Raw genomic sequence first — 15700 nt, 5'->3', positions numbered from 1 at the left:
TTCACTGGTTCCAGCTACTCAAATGTTACAATTTCAAGGAAGTTGAAGGTAAAGTTCAAGGATCGGTCTACTTACTTTTTTGGTAAAGCACAATCACACAGTTCTCAATGAAAACTTTTCACAGTGAGGTCTGTAAAAAAGCCTGAGCAGCCGGATATTGTTTCTGGAAACAGACATTGCTGTTGAGTTTCTCAAATGTAATATTTGGATTCTTTAAGCACCACAAAAAAAAATATCATTGACCTCAATTGTGTCGGGATGGCGGCAGAAGTCTCTGCGGTGGAGATCTCAAATCGTCCCCCGAAAAATTAGAAAAACCACCTTCATGGGAAGAAATGAACACGTCGAAAACAAGGCTTTAGCATGGATCAGAATATTCAGGAGATCATAGTCACATTCATAATCTAAATTTAAGCTTGAGTCATAATTCTCATCCTCTAGTCTTTATGTCAGCTACAAATTTGTTAAGAAATAAGCATTCTGGCAGAGAGGCTCTGCTCCTGCTCAACATTTTCTTTGCCTTTTCAACTTGTCAGAGTTGTCACATCAGCAGACCTGCAGCTCATGAAAGGCGTCACTTCAGGAGCAGATTAACGCTTGACAGAGTGAGGTGAAGACTAAAAAAAGAGAAGCAACACCAAGAGTACAAAGCAAAGTGCAGAGGCTGTCTGATGTGATGGCTCTGAGGCTCGAGTCTTTGAACAGGGCGCATTTAGGGGGGATTTCTCTGTGCATATACACCTAGACATCCACATGCACACACACACACACACACACACACACACACACACACACGCACGCACACACACAAACAAACAAACAAACAGAGTTTCAGTGCTAAACCTCTGCCTCTTCTCTTCTTCTCTGACAGATAATGAACACATCTATATGGAGCTGGATCAGAAGCTATCCAAGTACTGCCCCAAAGAATGGAAGAGAGAAGCCAGCAAGGTGAGAAATGATGTGCTGGAAAAGTTTAACAGTGAGCAGAGGATGTTAACTCTCCATTTTAAAGCTGCACTAGGCAAGATTGAGTATGTAAAATTTCACATAACTTAGCAGCCCAAGTTACGAATCTGGATTTAATAGATCCCCCTAAACTGTTCTCTACTTTGACCATCAATTGCAGGTGTTTTTATGTAGCTGCAGAATATGATTTATTTTTTTTTTGTTAAGAAAAAAGAAAAGAAGAAATAGTTATTACACTTATTCACAAGAGATGCAACAGTTTATAGATCTCAATTTATAGCTGTTGTTCACAAATAAATAGTTATGGTCCGTTGTTGTACATTTTTGTTTGTATATGGGTTCAGTCAGCTTAAAGGTGCTGTGAGGCATATTTCTGAGAGGTTTACGAGCTATTTTCTAAACTGGCCAAACTAGCTGTTTCCATCTTCTTCCAGTCTTTATGCTAAGCTAGGCTAATTGCCTCATGGGCTCCAGCTCCATATTTAACGCATAGACATTAAATTTGTATCAATCTTCTTTTCCAACTCAAGCATAATATGTTTTACCATTAACCCATTATAGAAATTATTGGCCTGTTTTATTGTGTTTATAAACATTACTGATGTAAACAAACCTTAAACAGCAACAGAAAACACAAAGATAGATGTTAACATAGATGTTGTCTTGTATTATTCCGAGTAGCGAAAGAGAAGTCATTTGTGTTTATGTGGTGATACTGCCTTCTTGTTTGCATTTTGATCACAGATTGTTACCTTTAACAGCTGAAGAAAGTCAAAGAAACTGAACACACCAACTTGAGATATTTTTTGCTTCTTTTAACTTTGGTATCCTTGGATATAAATGGATGCCAAGTGTGTTGTGTTTGCTTATATCACAATACGTTATATCTGAGAAATTAAACTGTTTGCTCTTTCCAGCTTGAGACACAGCCATACAAAGTGTCCTAGCTGCTGATATACATGTTAAAATCAGCTTGTTTTAAAGAAAAAACAAAGATTTTGACTTGTTTCTTTTCCAGGGCATCGACCAGTTTGGGCCTCCCATGATCATTCACTTCAGAGCTCAGTATTATGTTGAGAACGGGAGATTGATCAGGCAAGTAAAGCCCCTCAGCTGACAGTGTACAATTTATAGTCACAAGTGACATTAAATACCTGTACAACCGGCTCTAACGTTACTCAGTTTATCAGCATTTGAGCTATAATCTGGTTAATTTTTATTCATTTTTTCTGCCCTGAAGTGACCGGGCAGCCAGATACTACTACTACTGGCACTTGAGGAAACAGGTGCTGCTCTCACAGTGTATCCAAAGGGAGGAGGCCTACTTCCTCCTGGCAGCCTTCGCGCTGCAGGCTGACCTGGGCAACTTCAAACGTAACAAGCACTTTGGGAAGTACTTTGACCCTGAAGCCTACTTTCCCCCATGGGTGAGTATGTCCAACAAGTGCCGTATGAGCCTTCAAATGTCAAATTTATCAGAGAAGAAGAGATGATTTATGATGATTGACCATCACCCTGCAACCTTTACCTTTCTGTTCACATCAAACCACATCCGGCTCTTCCCTGTCCTTCTGCACCTGCACTTGATCACATCTTGTATTAATATCACAAACAAAACTTGACAGAGGATGCAACTAACAATTATTCTTTAATTCATCTATAGATTATTTCTTAATGAATTACTGTTAGATAATAAGGAAATTGTGCGTCGCAGTTCCCCAGAGTCCAAGTCTTTAAATATCTTGTTTTGTCACACCAACAGTCCAAAACAAAAGGTATTTAATTTATAATGTTATGCAACAAAGCAAACACAGCTAATCCTCACTTCAGAGAAGCTGGACCAAGATAACTTGGCATTTTTGGCAGGAAACCAAAGAGAGGGATGTGAAATGCAACAAAGGTCCTCGTTTATGTGGCTGTTGTACTATATTTTAATTGCTTTCTGGTAGCGCATACACAATATGCTTTATGTTAGGTGTGAGTAATAAAGTAAACACGTTGCTTTAATAGACTGGTAACTCCTTCTGTGGTAAGTCTGTCTGATATTCCAGTCAGCCACAGTCAGTGTCCTTGTAAAACATTAGTGGCTTAAATAGGTCTCAGCTGAAAAAAATCTAAAATAAACTGCTGTATCACTGACTGAGAAGCTGAAATATACAATTAAGGTGTGTTTTAGGAAGTTGGGCTGTGTTACGTGCCCCGGCCTGCAGTGTGTACAGTATGTGGGTCTGTAGCCATCTTCTATTAATCACGCTGACCAAACCCTTAGCGACAGCTCCACATCTGAGCATGAGGGATAATGAAAACTGGGACACTAAGTTTATTTTTGTCCCTGGAAGTGGCACACACACTGTTGTTTAGTTTTTTTGTAATCTTGAGAAATGCTCCTGCTGACGTGGCTATTCTGGCCACACTGGTACCCTCCCCCCACCACCCCCACCAATACCATCCTCCACCTCCCTGGCTATGACTGCCACACCCATCTGATTGCCCTTCACTTCCTGTAATTAGCCTCCTGCCTCCTTATCGCCACTTAAAACCAGCGGTGACAGGAAATTGTTTGATGATGAGCGCTACCCAACAGTTAATCTCCCACAGATTTAGGTACTTAAAAAGCTTTCTTACCAAATTCTTCAAAAGCCACATGCAAAGCTTAGCGAGTGTGTTTCCGGTTGGTGCCTCTGGCTCTCGCTCGGTCTCCAGGTTGACATCTGTTTGCGATGCAGCAGGAAGTGTCTTCAGCCTTATTGGCAACGTGTGCTGCCAATCTGCTGTACCGAGTCTGCAAGCTTGATGCCTCCCTCTTCCTCTCCCCGCTCAGGTGATAGCCAAGCGCGGCCGTGAGTACATCCTGAGGCATATCCCCAACATGCACAAAGACCAGTTTGCCCTCACGGCTTCAGAGGCGCACCTCAAATACATTAAGGAGTGTGCCCAGCTTGACGACGTCACTGTCCACTACTACAGACTCTACAAGGTAAGAGATTGAGTACAGGATCAGATGTAAATTAGCTACAGTGGCTATCTCCTGTGTTGTCTTTTCCAACACAATGACATTATTGTGTCTATCCAAGACGATTAATCTTGACATGCAGATATCAATACTGCCTCACAGATTGTGTTGCTTTGCTAGTTTTATATTTAGCTAAGGGAGCATTTAATGCATTTACATCTCATTAGATTTCAGGTTATTCTAATATATCAGATTTGACTTCATCTTCGCCTTATATATATATATATATATATTTGATTTGATCTCTCAACAGGACAAGAAGGAAGTAGAGGCATCTCTTACATTGGGACTGACTTTACGTGGTATCCAAATATTTCAGGTATTTCATGTTTCTTTACAATCAAGCTTGTGTGTAATGTGGTTTTTAAGATTTTTTTGATTCCTGAGAGATTACTGATACCGTTTCCTGCTTTATGCATTCCTGCTTTCTGAAATAGCATCACTGTAAACATCTTCTATCTTATCAAGTCATTTTTATCCATTGCATTGAGTGCTTAAAGTTGTATTTTCTTGAAATCTGCCATTGTACTCGGATTATTTCAACCCTTTTTAAAGAATTTTCTAGAAGTATCTACCTGTTTTTGTCCATTTTATATTGTAAACATTCTTAATAAACATTACACTGAATATCTTCATGTATCTAAAATTAGCATTTTGAGGATGTCTACATCACTCTGGGCTATTTTGCACTATTTTCTAACATATTACAGCCTAAACCATGATTTAGCAAAAGCTCTATCGTTAATTACAGCCAGAAGAAAGAATAAGACCTATTGCTACACTCTTTCTTCATTCTTTACTTGTTTTATACAACAAAACAAGACTTTCAGAGCTGAATAACAGACAAATGTTAATCTAAAGAGGGAGATTTTTGCAGTGTGATGCAGTAGTGTTATTGCATCTTATTTGAATTTTTAATCAGCTGAAAAGTATGACCGCACCTCTAATTATTGACTTCATGTATCTGTTCGTTTGCGTTGCAGAACGTCGGGTCTGTGAGGCAACTGTTGTACGACTTCCCCTGGACCAACGTGGGAAAACTGGTATTTGTGGTGAGTCAGATGCACCATCACAACCATTTCCAACACAGTTTTCTTAGGTAAAGTCTTTTTTAGTCATTCCAGCAATGACGAAATCCAAGCATCCCCCTGGCTCATGGCGATTAAAAAAAATAAATAAAAAAGCCTAGATCCTGCTCAGGGTCGTGGAAATTTTTACGCAAGGCTTCTTTTCTCCACACTGCTGTTTTATCTTAGCCCTGCAAGACCTCTGGAACTAATCAGGGATTTAGGAAGACTTTCCTTGCATGTGCGCACACACACACACACACACACACACACACACACATATACATATTTTTATGCAGCAGTATTTTCTCCCATATGATATACGTGTCTCTTGATTTATTCACTTTATCAATTATCACTGGTGTCTCTGTGCCCTTTAAAGGAAATCTGTTAAATCTTCTCATCTGTGCTCTGACTCAGCCTGTTGTTAAGCTGAGTATGCACAGCAGTCGGTTAATTTGCTTCCATAGGGTTTCTGTTATCACAGTAAGGCAGAACGGCTTACTATATATCTGTTTCACTTTTACTGCCAGTCGGCTATTCATCACAACCCAGAGTGGTCATTATTGCTTATCACTGCTGTTGAACAAAAGCGAGCCCTTGTGACTCTAATTTTGGCTACTTGTTTATTTTCATACAATTGAACTTTGGACTTTATAAGCGGGTTTCATGACTGTACGGCCCCCGGGAAACATGCTTTGTTGTCCCAGAAGGTTTTGTGGTTAGTTTTGCTTCGGACTAATTTTGGTGCAAACAACCGTCGCATCTGCCACACAGTTCACCGGTAAAGACATCCTGTTTTTTTCCTCACCCTTGTTTTTTGGGTGGTTTCCTTGCGTCTTCTGTCTGCAGCGTCGTGAGAGTGAACCGCTGTGGTTTCGCTGTGGACGTGAAGGGCCTCTCGTGGCCCTGTCCCACCCTTCTCCTGAATAACAGGCTTTCTCCTCCACCCCACCCACGAGTCACGTCATCCAACACCGCTGCCACCGCGGCTGCAGCTACGGCCGAACGAGCCAGAGCGCGGAGCAGGGCGGAGGGACGTGTGGGTCAATAAACACCAGATGTTGCAATGGTTTCAGGGGGGATTTTTTTTAATTCAGGATATTTGGCCGCAATGACTTTAGCTCGTTTTTGTATTAAGGTTTAAATCAAGGAGGGGTTAGAAAAGGTGTGTCAGTGTTTTTGATGCAATAAAAGAAAACAAAGTTGCATATATGCTTCTCTTGAGCCTGTGATAGTGTGATCTACTCCCGCCTGAAAGCTGAAATGAAGTAATACCCTCGTGAGTTGTGATTTTGGATCTAAAACTTTGCCTCAACCTTGCTAGTGGCCTCTCTGGTTGATGCTGGGCTTGTTGAGGGATTGTTGGATGAAAACGGGCGCGTGGGTGATGCGAGGAGTCTTCGCTGTGTGTGGCCTGTTAGGGAGCTCGTGTTGGAAGGAGGAGAAGGTTGTCCAGCTGTCCTAAGCAGAGATTTTAGATGGAATGACCATGTGTACTGCATGAAACAAGAAACTTTTCTAAGTGGCGTCTGAATACCTTTTAATAACCTGCCACTTGACACCAGTCTGTTGCTGAGTGTATTTGACCTGGAATAGAGTTACCACCAGTAGGGAAGCCATTAATACAGTGTGTGTGGATTTTGAATTATCTTTAACTATTTTAACCCCAAGAGCCTGATAAATGCAGTTTGCATTAAAAAATCCAAAATCAGTCAATCCAGAACGCACAAACATCCAACAGATTCATAGTTACAGTGCAAACAGGGACTTCTAGTAGCTAGCACCTTATGACTTTCCATGGTGCAGATTTGGCAAAAAAGAAGAAGAGAGATTTAGGTGTCTGTCCGATTCATGACTCGTGGGATGGATAGGAAAGATTCCCATGTTTACAACCCTAGAACATTTACATCATCAGACAACTTAAGACAGTTGTATGAGGTGTGAGGGTTACAATTACTGTGCTTTGACAAAATAGCACTTTATCTATACAATTTGAGTTTAATTCCCTTTCATTATGGAATGAGGCTGATTTTCAGGTTTCCAGGCAGGTCCATATCGTTTGATACACTATTACAGAGCTTTCAGTTTCTTTGTGATAATTATGACTTGGATGTTATGATTTACAAGACAGAAACTGATGATCACAGTAATTGTGATATGACATGAAGGCAGCAGAAAGCCACAGTTAACTGACTGACTTTCTCAAAGCCTGATGGGAAGATTTGATCCCATATAGGAATAAGAAAAAGTGGTATTAATATCCTCATTTTAAATTTACACCATCAATCACCATATATCTCGGATATATATAGATGTAATGTGTCCAAAACAGTCGAAACAATTTAAAAATGCGTCTCCTAAAACATGTGGCGTGCCACTCACAGGCAATTGTGGCATTTCTGAGAAGTGTTAACTTATCCTGAAAATAACAGCAACATTTACAGCAGGCGTGGCTAAGACATGTAGTAAGTAAAAGGAGTAAAAACCAAGCAAAACCAGCCGATTGTACTAAGAGTTAAAATGACCTGGGAGAATAGAGTTTTAATGCCGCCGTAACCTGCTTTGTCTTACTCAGTTTGCCTCATTCACACTTAGTTGCTGCCCAGTATGATTTCAGTGTGTTACTGGTGACCACTAGGAGCTGCAGAGGGGCAGTTTGAGGTTAAAGACAAATACTCGACTTCATTTTCCCAACCAGAGTTTTCCTGCAGCTCCGGGGATTTGAACAGGAAGTCTTTCAGCCTCAAGGATACCTCTGCCCAGAGAAAATGTTCTTTTTATAGGAAAGCCGCTGTCAATGAGCAAATGTTAGACAGGTTTTTATAAACTCATTTTCCGATCCAAATCTGAACACCTATAATGTGCTTCCCTACCTATGCACAGGCTTTAAACATACTTGGATTAAGCAGTTTTTTTTGTTTTTAAACGCTTGGCTGAAAAAGTGAAAGCTTGTGGTCAGAAATGTGCAGCTCTTTGCATTTTCCAGGGCTTTAAACCCAGCCTCTGCCTTTTGAAAGTCCAAACCCTCGCAGAAATGTTTATAGGCCTGTATTGAAAACAACCCCGCTGACACCAAAGACAGCTGTTATTGGATCAAGCCTTTGCCAAAAAGCGCGGGAGAAAGCACAAAACCGCCATTTTAGTTTTTCCGTGTATTCAGCCAACATGTCGTCTCCCTGGAAAATCATCAAAACTGCTCAACAATGCTCACTTTCACTGTCTGATGGAAGAAATGAAGAACAGATACGTGGGCTGATGGTTGCAGTGTGTTTGGCTACAGAATAGTTTTCAAGAACCGACTTTGGTTCTCCTCTGAGGTCTGCCCTCGGGCCTTTCTGGCACTCAATCTTAATTTGAAATCCACATTCCTATTTCAGAATCTTTTATTATTAACTGCTATAAATCACAGACTCCTGTAATCAACATGCTTTTTTTCTCCTCTCACTCTCTCAGGGGAAGAAGTTTGAAATCCTTCCTGACGGTCTGCCCTCGGCTCGTAAACTCATCTACTACACAGGTTGTCCCTTGCGCTCTCGCCACCTCCTGCAGCTGCTCAGCAACAGCCACCGGCTCTACATGAACCTGCAGCCTGTTCTCAAACAAGTCCGCCGGTTGGAGGAAAACGAAGGTATTTATTTATTTTTTTTACTGCAAGTTTATCTTATCATGTCTTACATTGTGTGTCAAGACACAATTACATAGTTAAATGTTATAAACTTCCAGATTTTAGTTTAATACAACATCTCCTAAAGCAGCTACTTTGTCAGAAATACAACAGAGGAGGGACCCGTAACTTCTTGGAGTCTCTGTTGGTCACCTGGTAGCTCATTCCCAAGAAATAGTCCGGCAAATAACCATGTAAAATCAAATTTTCGTCTTTACACGTTTGTTTTTGTACAGATTAAACAAAAGAGACATAATGTGTGAATTAGTGAGTTTTAGTGGTGCTGGTAGGTGGATTCTGTTACACTCTGATAGAGCCAGGCTAGCTGTTTCTCCTTGCTTCTAGTCTTTATGCTAAACTAAGCTCCAGGCTATACCTTTATATTTCATAGACCGATATATGAGAGTGGTATCGATCTTCTCGTCTAACTATCTGCCAAAAAACAAGTAATCTGCGGGCAGTGGTGGCACAGACCGACAGGATAAAATCTGGGTGGGGAAAGTGAAAGAGCAGCGCTTGTCCCTCCCTTATTACCACCACCGAGGTGCCTATGAGCAAGGCCCTTAACCCCAACCGCTCAGTGGCCAGCAGATCAGACTGTGGTTGTACTGGGGAGCTTCCAGGTATGAATGTGGAACTGTGTGAATGTAACGTCGTTGTAAGTGAGAAATTGTTCTCAATCGACTTACCTGGATAAATAAAGGTTAAAAAATCTCCCAAAATGTTGAACTCTTGCTTTAGGGGTTATAATTAAAGACAGTATTTCCCACGTTTTTGTACATGGACGTTTTTGAACTATATCCACTCTGTTATAAATACTAAAATGTGTCTATGTTTGGCTGATTTCAGAGAAGAAGCAGTACAGGGAGTCGTACATCAGCGATGCTCTGGAACTGGACATGGACCATCTGGACAAACGTTCCCGGGCCAGCGGCAGCAGTGCAGGGAGCATGTCTCATCACAAACGCCTGTCCCGCCACTCCACGACCAGCCACGGCAGCTCACACACCTCGGGCATCGAGACGGACAGCTTCAGGGCCCCGAGTCAGGCCCCGCACAGGCCCCTACGAACCTGCAGCTCGTCCACAACCAGCCACGGGAGCTCCCACACCTCCGGCATCGAGAGCAGCGGCAAGGAGCGCATACTCGATGATGATGGTACGAGTGGGGAGTCGATGTTGAGTTAGTCTCGCATTGCCAGACCTTCCTCCACAGCGCCGCGGAGGAAGGTCTGGCTAGTCCACACAGCATTCAGGGATGGGAGAAAAACGTGTTCTGGTTTATTGGCATTTCTATAAACCAATTACAATCGTCTTGGGTGGAGCTAAGCCACGGACGGAGCAATAGTACCTCTGCAAAATAGCCTCGGGCCTTTTGGTGGAACGTGTGTACGTTCAGAAGTTGTTTTAGTCGTGCAACAGAAAACTCAGATTGGACAGATAGCCTAGCTAGGTGTCTGGATTTACCCTGCAGAGATCTGAGGAGCAGTTAACCATAGTCCTCACAAATCCACCAGAGTTTAGAACGCCAACACAAAGAAAGAGGAAGATGACAGACAACTGGCGGAACCTCCAGCGGCGCCTGACCAATCCTGGAAATGAAACGTTGTCGATAGTCTAAACGTAGACTAATGTTGAGTTAATCTTTCGTCCCGAAATTATATACATACACAGTGAGAAAAAAAGTTTAACATATAACCGCATCAGTGTTTTAACTGATTGGCATTTCTCATGAGTTGAAGTGTAGTTATGGTGGTAATCTCATGTTCTCAATGCGTTGTTTTTAGTGTTGAAGTAACTAAATTTTCCACAACAACAATGATACAAGCTTGCTTCTGTTTCATGGAATATTTGCTTTTCTAAAGAAGAATTCACATAAAGTGAAGTATTTGACATTTGTGTCAGCAGCTTTAGCAGTTTGCTCAAAATTAACACAATGTGAACTGGATGATTAGCATCTGTAACAATAACCACTATAGCTAATCAAAGAAAAGTATACCTATAGAAACTAAAAAGGTCCTCACTGGACACACTGATGGCTGGCCAACTCATCCACAATGAATACCTTGCACTAACAGTGCTGCAAAAAGGAGGACAAGACAATAGAAACATGCAGATTACCGGTTGAAAGTAGTAATTCAGAGGGGTTTTTGTTCCTTCAGAGATTGAGATGCTTGTGGATGACCCCAAAGACTACGAGGAGCTTCATGAGATGGCCCTGGACCAAGAGCTGTGTATCCACATCACTGAGGACATGTTGACCATGTCTCCTGATCAGACCAACGGATACTCAGGTACAGATGCAGTCTCGCACGCTTTCTGCTCTACTTTTACCAATTTACATTTGGAACTTTGAGTTAAGACTCCTTCAGGGTGAGCTGTAGCGTGCGCAAAAGGTAATTTGTGTTAAAACTTTCCAGCATTATGAGCGAAAAGTATTTGGTAGTAATTATTTTTAATGGCAGCCGTCCAAGCAAATCCATACACTGAGCCACGGAAGGCTGATGAAGAGTTGTGTCATTCTGTAGCTGAATGTTCTCATCTGTTCTCCCCAGGACTGATAGTAAAAGACGTCAGCTCCTCCACCTCCAGCTCCTCTGAGACCGTCGTCAAGATGAGAGGACAGAGCATTGAGTCTCTGCCGCAGGTAATTCACATTTAAGTGCATTAACGGCTTAGTTTTCTTAGTCATATTTGATAGCTGGTCAAACAGTAAATGACAGAATGTCACATAAGGATATTTAGCTGTTTGATCAGCTATTTCTATTTGTGTCTTCAGATTTAAAGAATCAAATTGCTAGTGATGTTCAACAATCATACAGGGAGCTGCTTCTCAGGAGATATGGACTATGAATGGCTTTTTTTTTTTAATTAACACTCGAAATGAAAAAGGCACTTATAATAATACAAAATGTATTAAACTGTATAAAATGTTTTGGAGGAAGATATTGGGTAGATAATAAAGAGAATAAATATCAAACTATATTCCAATCATACTCCAAACACTCCTCTAAACTAAACTAAAAATAAATCAAACCGTATTATTAAGCTTGTTTACTAGATATTTAGTCAATGCTGATCTATACACAAAATCATGAAGTGCGTGTTATATCTTTTACATTGAGTCAAAACTGGAAGTTCAAGAAAAACCTTCCACCCTGTCGTTACTGCTTTGCGTTAACAAAAGAACCGTTGTAGGAGTCACAAAGGAAAACAGGATTCATACTTGACACGAGGGGGGGTTAAGGTGACTCCCGCTACAAATATCTACCGCGTAGGTTTTTAAGTTATTGTTCAGCATCGTATCGACATCCCCACCACAACACTGTGTGATCCAGCTACACCACCTTGTAGTTTATATTCTCCACAGTAGCTGGGTCTATATTCTTTCATTCACTTTGCGATGTGATCAATATGTGGGACGGTCCGGCTTGTTTCATGACTGAATAGGAGACTATGTTGTTCAGTTGCGGTATTACATTGTAGCTGTCATAGTCACGACGTGTTGTTACATTTTGAATGGGACATACAGCTGCTATGCTGTAACCCCTTAATGCAGAACTATAAATCCAGCTTAAAGCAGAAGGTACAAAAGAGGAGGGAAAAGTTATTACAGTATGACTGCAAAGTAAAAAGTGTAAATGTTTTTTCATGGCTGACTTTTCCTTGAAGTCATTTATATTTAATTTGTTGTTTTCCGCCTGCAGACACCTGTGTGCAGGAAGCCTCAGTCGTCGACCGACCGACACAGCCAGTCTCTTGACGACGTGCGGCTCTACCAGAAGGACTGCCTGCAGTGGGCGGAGCTCTGCCAGGACACCGCCCACAGCTACACATTCGGCTGCGCCCAGGAGCTGAGCGACGGCGGCGGCGGCGGCGGCAGTGGCTATCAGGGCCTCGCCGATCAGCGCGCCGGCATGCTGGAGCAGCACCCGTTTCCCATCAAGAGAACCAACAAGTACTTCTCCCTGGACCTGACCAGCGACGAGGTCCCCGAGTTCGTGGTGTGACGGAGGCGGAAACAAGGCGACCCCTTAGGGTGAGCTCTTTGCTCCGATGTGGAGGTGTTTCAGCCCTCAGGGAACGAGACAAGAGAGAGAGTGTTGGGAGAGGTGGTTTCTCAGATGAGTAAACTGGCAAGTTGGCTGTCCCTTCACTCACCACTTCAAAAGAACAACACATAATAAACGAACAAACGTGGAGGACTCTGAAAAGGGAACTTAAAGAACAGACATTTGGTTCAAGAGAAACCTACATCTTTAAAACGTAACCTGAGCTGCTCCCCTGTGTGAAAGGAAACAAAAGGGATCATGTCATCTTAAGAAAAAACATTTTTATTCAAATCTGTCTACTCCAAACTGGTTTTCAAGAACACCACGTCGTGTTTGCCTGCTTTCTACTTAAACAGAGTGTATGTGTGCGTGCACATAGGCTTACAGCAGACACAGACTCGTGCACCGACATGAAGAGCATAGCAAAGATTTTCCCTGGAGGACACAAAGGACAAAATCACCCTGAGCTACGAACCAAAGACAAGAAATGGAAATAAACTGAAAATGTGCAACCATGATAAAAACAACAAAAAAAACATGTCAGTGTCGTGGTGGGAGGGAAGATGAACCCATAACCCTTTGAGAGGCAATAGCATTGGTGGTTTCTTCTTCTACGCCAATTCATTTGATCGGAACAGGAAGTGCAGTGTGCCAACTCTGAATCATGTGAACACCCACACCCACCCCCCAATGTGCCTTCATCACACTATGCAGGTGTCAAACCATGGCCTTGACAATCACACACACTCACCTTAGTCATTTCTAAAGATCAGAGCCATCAGAATTCTAAGCTCGACATTATTTTTTCAATGTCATACACACACATGCTTCAAGCCAGTTCTTCAGCATCTTAAATGTCAAAAAGACTTGATTTCAAACTGTTTCATGTCCTGTAAACTCTGACAGAGTTTCCCGGGAGGAATGAGGTTGAGTAAGTTCCTACGTGTCCTGACTTGTGTTGACTTAGCGGCCACAAAAGCTTCCCTGTAACATTGACTCAAAATGGAGTCTGGTTGGCTGTCGGCCAAATCAAACCGTACATTTTGATGCATACGTACATGTACGTCTTACTCTCTGCTCTGTTGTCTTTCACTCTTGTTGTCTTCCGTTTTGTTTCATTCATCATTTAAACTGGAATTTGTTACATTTTATTTTTTATTTTCCATCCTGTCGTTTTACCTGAAATCTCTTGACATGTTGTATTTTTGTATGAACTGTCCAGACTTGTGTACGTTGAACAGTTATTCTGCGTGCGGTTGATGTCATTCAGTATTACAGGCAAATGTATTTGACAGTATTAAGGACATGTGATGTTTGTGGCTCTGAACAAGACAGACTGGTTTTTTATCATTTTTAATGTCACAGTAATTCAAAAGAACTGGAGCCTGTTGTACAACTTGTTTGAATTAAGGACAGGAAGTTGTTGCAGGTTCAAAAACAAAGGTGTTTTTTTTTCACTCATAAATCATGCAGCTCAGATTCAAAGTGCCACTGTAACAGCTTTGTCTAATTTAAATCAATAATATTGTTCTTTTTTTAGATAGATACCACCATATTTTTAGCTTCTTCTCTTGTTTGAATTAGGAGGAAAATACTGCACCGTAACTTTGATCATGACCACAGAATTACTTGATACCACTCTCATGTCAGTACAGTAAATACATGGCTACAGCCACGAAGATAAAGCCGGAAGACAATTAGCTTAGCATAAAGACTGGAAACAGCTAGCCCAGCTTTATCCCAAGGTAACAAAATCTGAATCAATAGCTAAGCCGAGCGTATGTTGTGAAACTCGTACAAGAATTTACATTTTAGATCACTGTTGTTGTTTTTTCTGAGTCGTCCCAGTTCAGCTTTAAGTTACCCCATGTCTATTCAAACCCACAGTTTTCACAGACCCAATACAGCAGTAGTAGTTTCAAACTCAGTTTCACTAAGGGCCACATTGGAAAATAAGAATCATATCAAGGGCCAGACATTTAGAGTTTATTGACATGCTTTAATTTTGAAAAAGTCAAACATCTTTGACTATATTATTGCATGTCTTATAAAGTCTTCTCCCTTACAGTTTGTTCGACATAAAGCCCTAAAAAAGTCCGCAAAAACGTTCCTTAGCCATCATAGAAAAAAGGCAGAAAAAAGCAACAAAAACAACTTAAAAAACGGGGGAAGAGTGCCAAAAGCATCAGCAAAAGTGACAAAAACTAGGTGGGCCGAAATTTATTGTGAACCTAAATTGATATGCGGGCCGGATCAAAATTTCCGAGGGGCCGGATTTGGCACACGGGCCTTGAGTTTGACACATGTGCAATACAGCATCTGAACAAGGGTTTAAACATTTACATACATTTATCTAACACTAACAAATACATGCATTTGATACTGCTATGTAATTAAAAACAACATCTATATTTCTTACAGGGTTTTTTTTTCTTTCACTATTTAAACTTATAATTATTTCTATTCATTAATGGAAAATGTCAAGTCACATTTTGATGGACAATGATGTTTCTTATATTAAAACAATATGTGTTAAGGTACATAGCCATACAGTCATAACCCATGTCCTTAAAGTCTTCATAATTTCTTCTTAACTTCCTTTTCTGACTTCAATATATGGTCATACTTACACTAAGTAAGAGTCTGTATGTCTGTGTTCATAATCCTTTCTGTGAAAGGAGCATCCTTCAGGAAAAAAATGAAAAAAAAATGTTGTCACCCTGTAGTTGAAGAAATGATTTGTAATTATGAAGTCTGGTCTGTGCCTTCTTGGTACTAATGCCCTCAATATCCAATAAAAAGGTACATTTATTTGCCATAGTTCTGTACTGTTGTGGTGATTTTTAAAGTGGTACTAAGTTTTAATTTATTTATTTCTGCAAAGGTAATATGACAATGGAAACATATAGAGAAAAAAAAAAAAAAAAAAAAAA

At 41.0% G+C, this 15700-nt stretch overlaps 1 protein-coding gene across 2 annotated transcripts in view; it reads left to right on the top strand.

The window, feature by feature from the left end:
• Window positions 1–15587, top strand: part of frmd6 (FERM domain containing 6) — a 29989-nt gene extending 14402 nt beyond the window's left edge. For both annotated transcript variants that reach the window (XM_028566697.1, XM_028566698.1), the window contains 11 exons: window positions 872–951; window positions 1988–2064; window positions 2210–2396; window positions 3791–3946; window positions 4236–4301; window positions 4966–5034; window positions 8506–8680; window positions 9566–9874; window positions 10878–11009; window positions 11271–11362; window positions 12423–15587. In XM_028566697.1, coding sequence (XP_028422498.1) covers window positions 872–951; window positions 1988–2064; window positions 2210–2396; window positions 3791–3946; window positions 4236–4301; window positions 4966–5034; window positions 8506–8680; window positions 9566–9874; window positions 10878–11009; window positions 11271–11362; window positions 12423–12725 — 1646 coding nt within the window. In that variant the 3' untranslated portion in view covers window positions 12726–15587. The remainder of the gene's footprint in view (window positions 1–871; window positions 952–1987; window positions 2065–2209; window positions 2397–3790; window positions 3947–4235; window positions 4302–4965; window positions 5035–8505; window positions 8681–9565; window positions 9875–10877; window positions 11010–11270; window positions 11363–12422) is intronic.
• Window positions 15588–15700: the final 113 nt, after the last annotated feature.

The sequence above is a fragment of the Perca flavescens genome, chromosome 20 (assembly GCF_004354835.1).
Source record: "Perca flavescens isolate YP-PL-M2 chromosome 20, PFLA_1.0, whole genome shotgun sequence".
Lineage (NCBI taxonomy): Eukaryota > Metazoa > Chordata > Actinopteri > Perciformes > Percidae > Perca > Perca flavescens.
The sequence above is the reverse complement of the archived record's forward strand: the minus strand, read 5'-3'. Positions and strand labels throughout refer to the sequence as shown.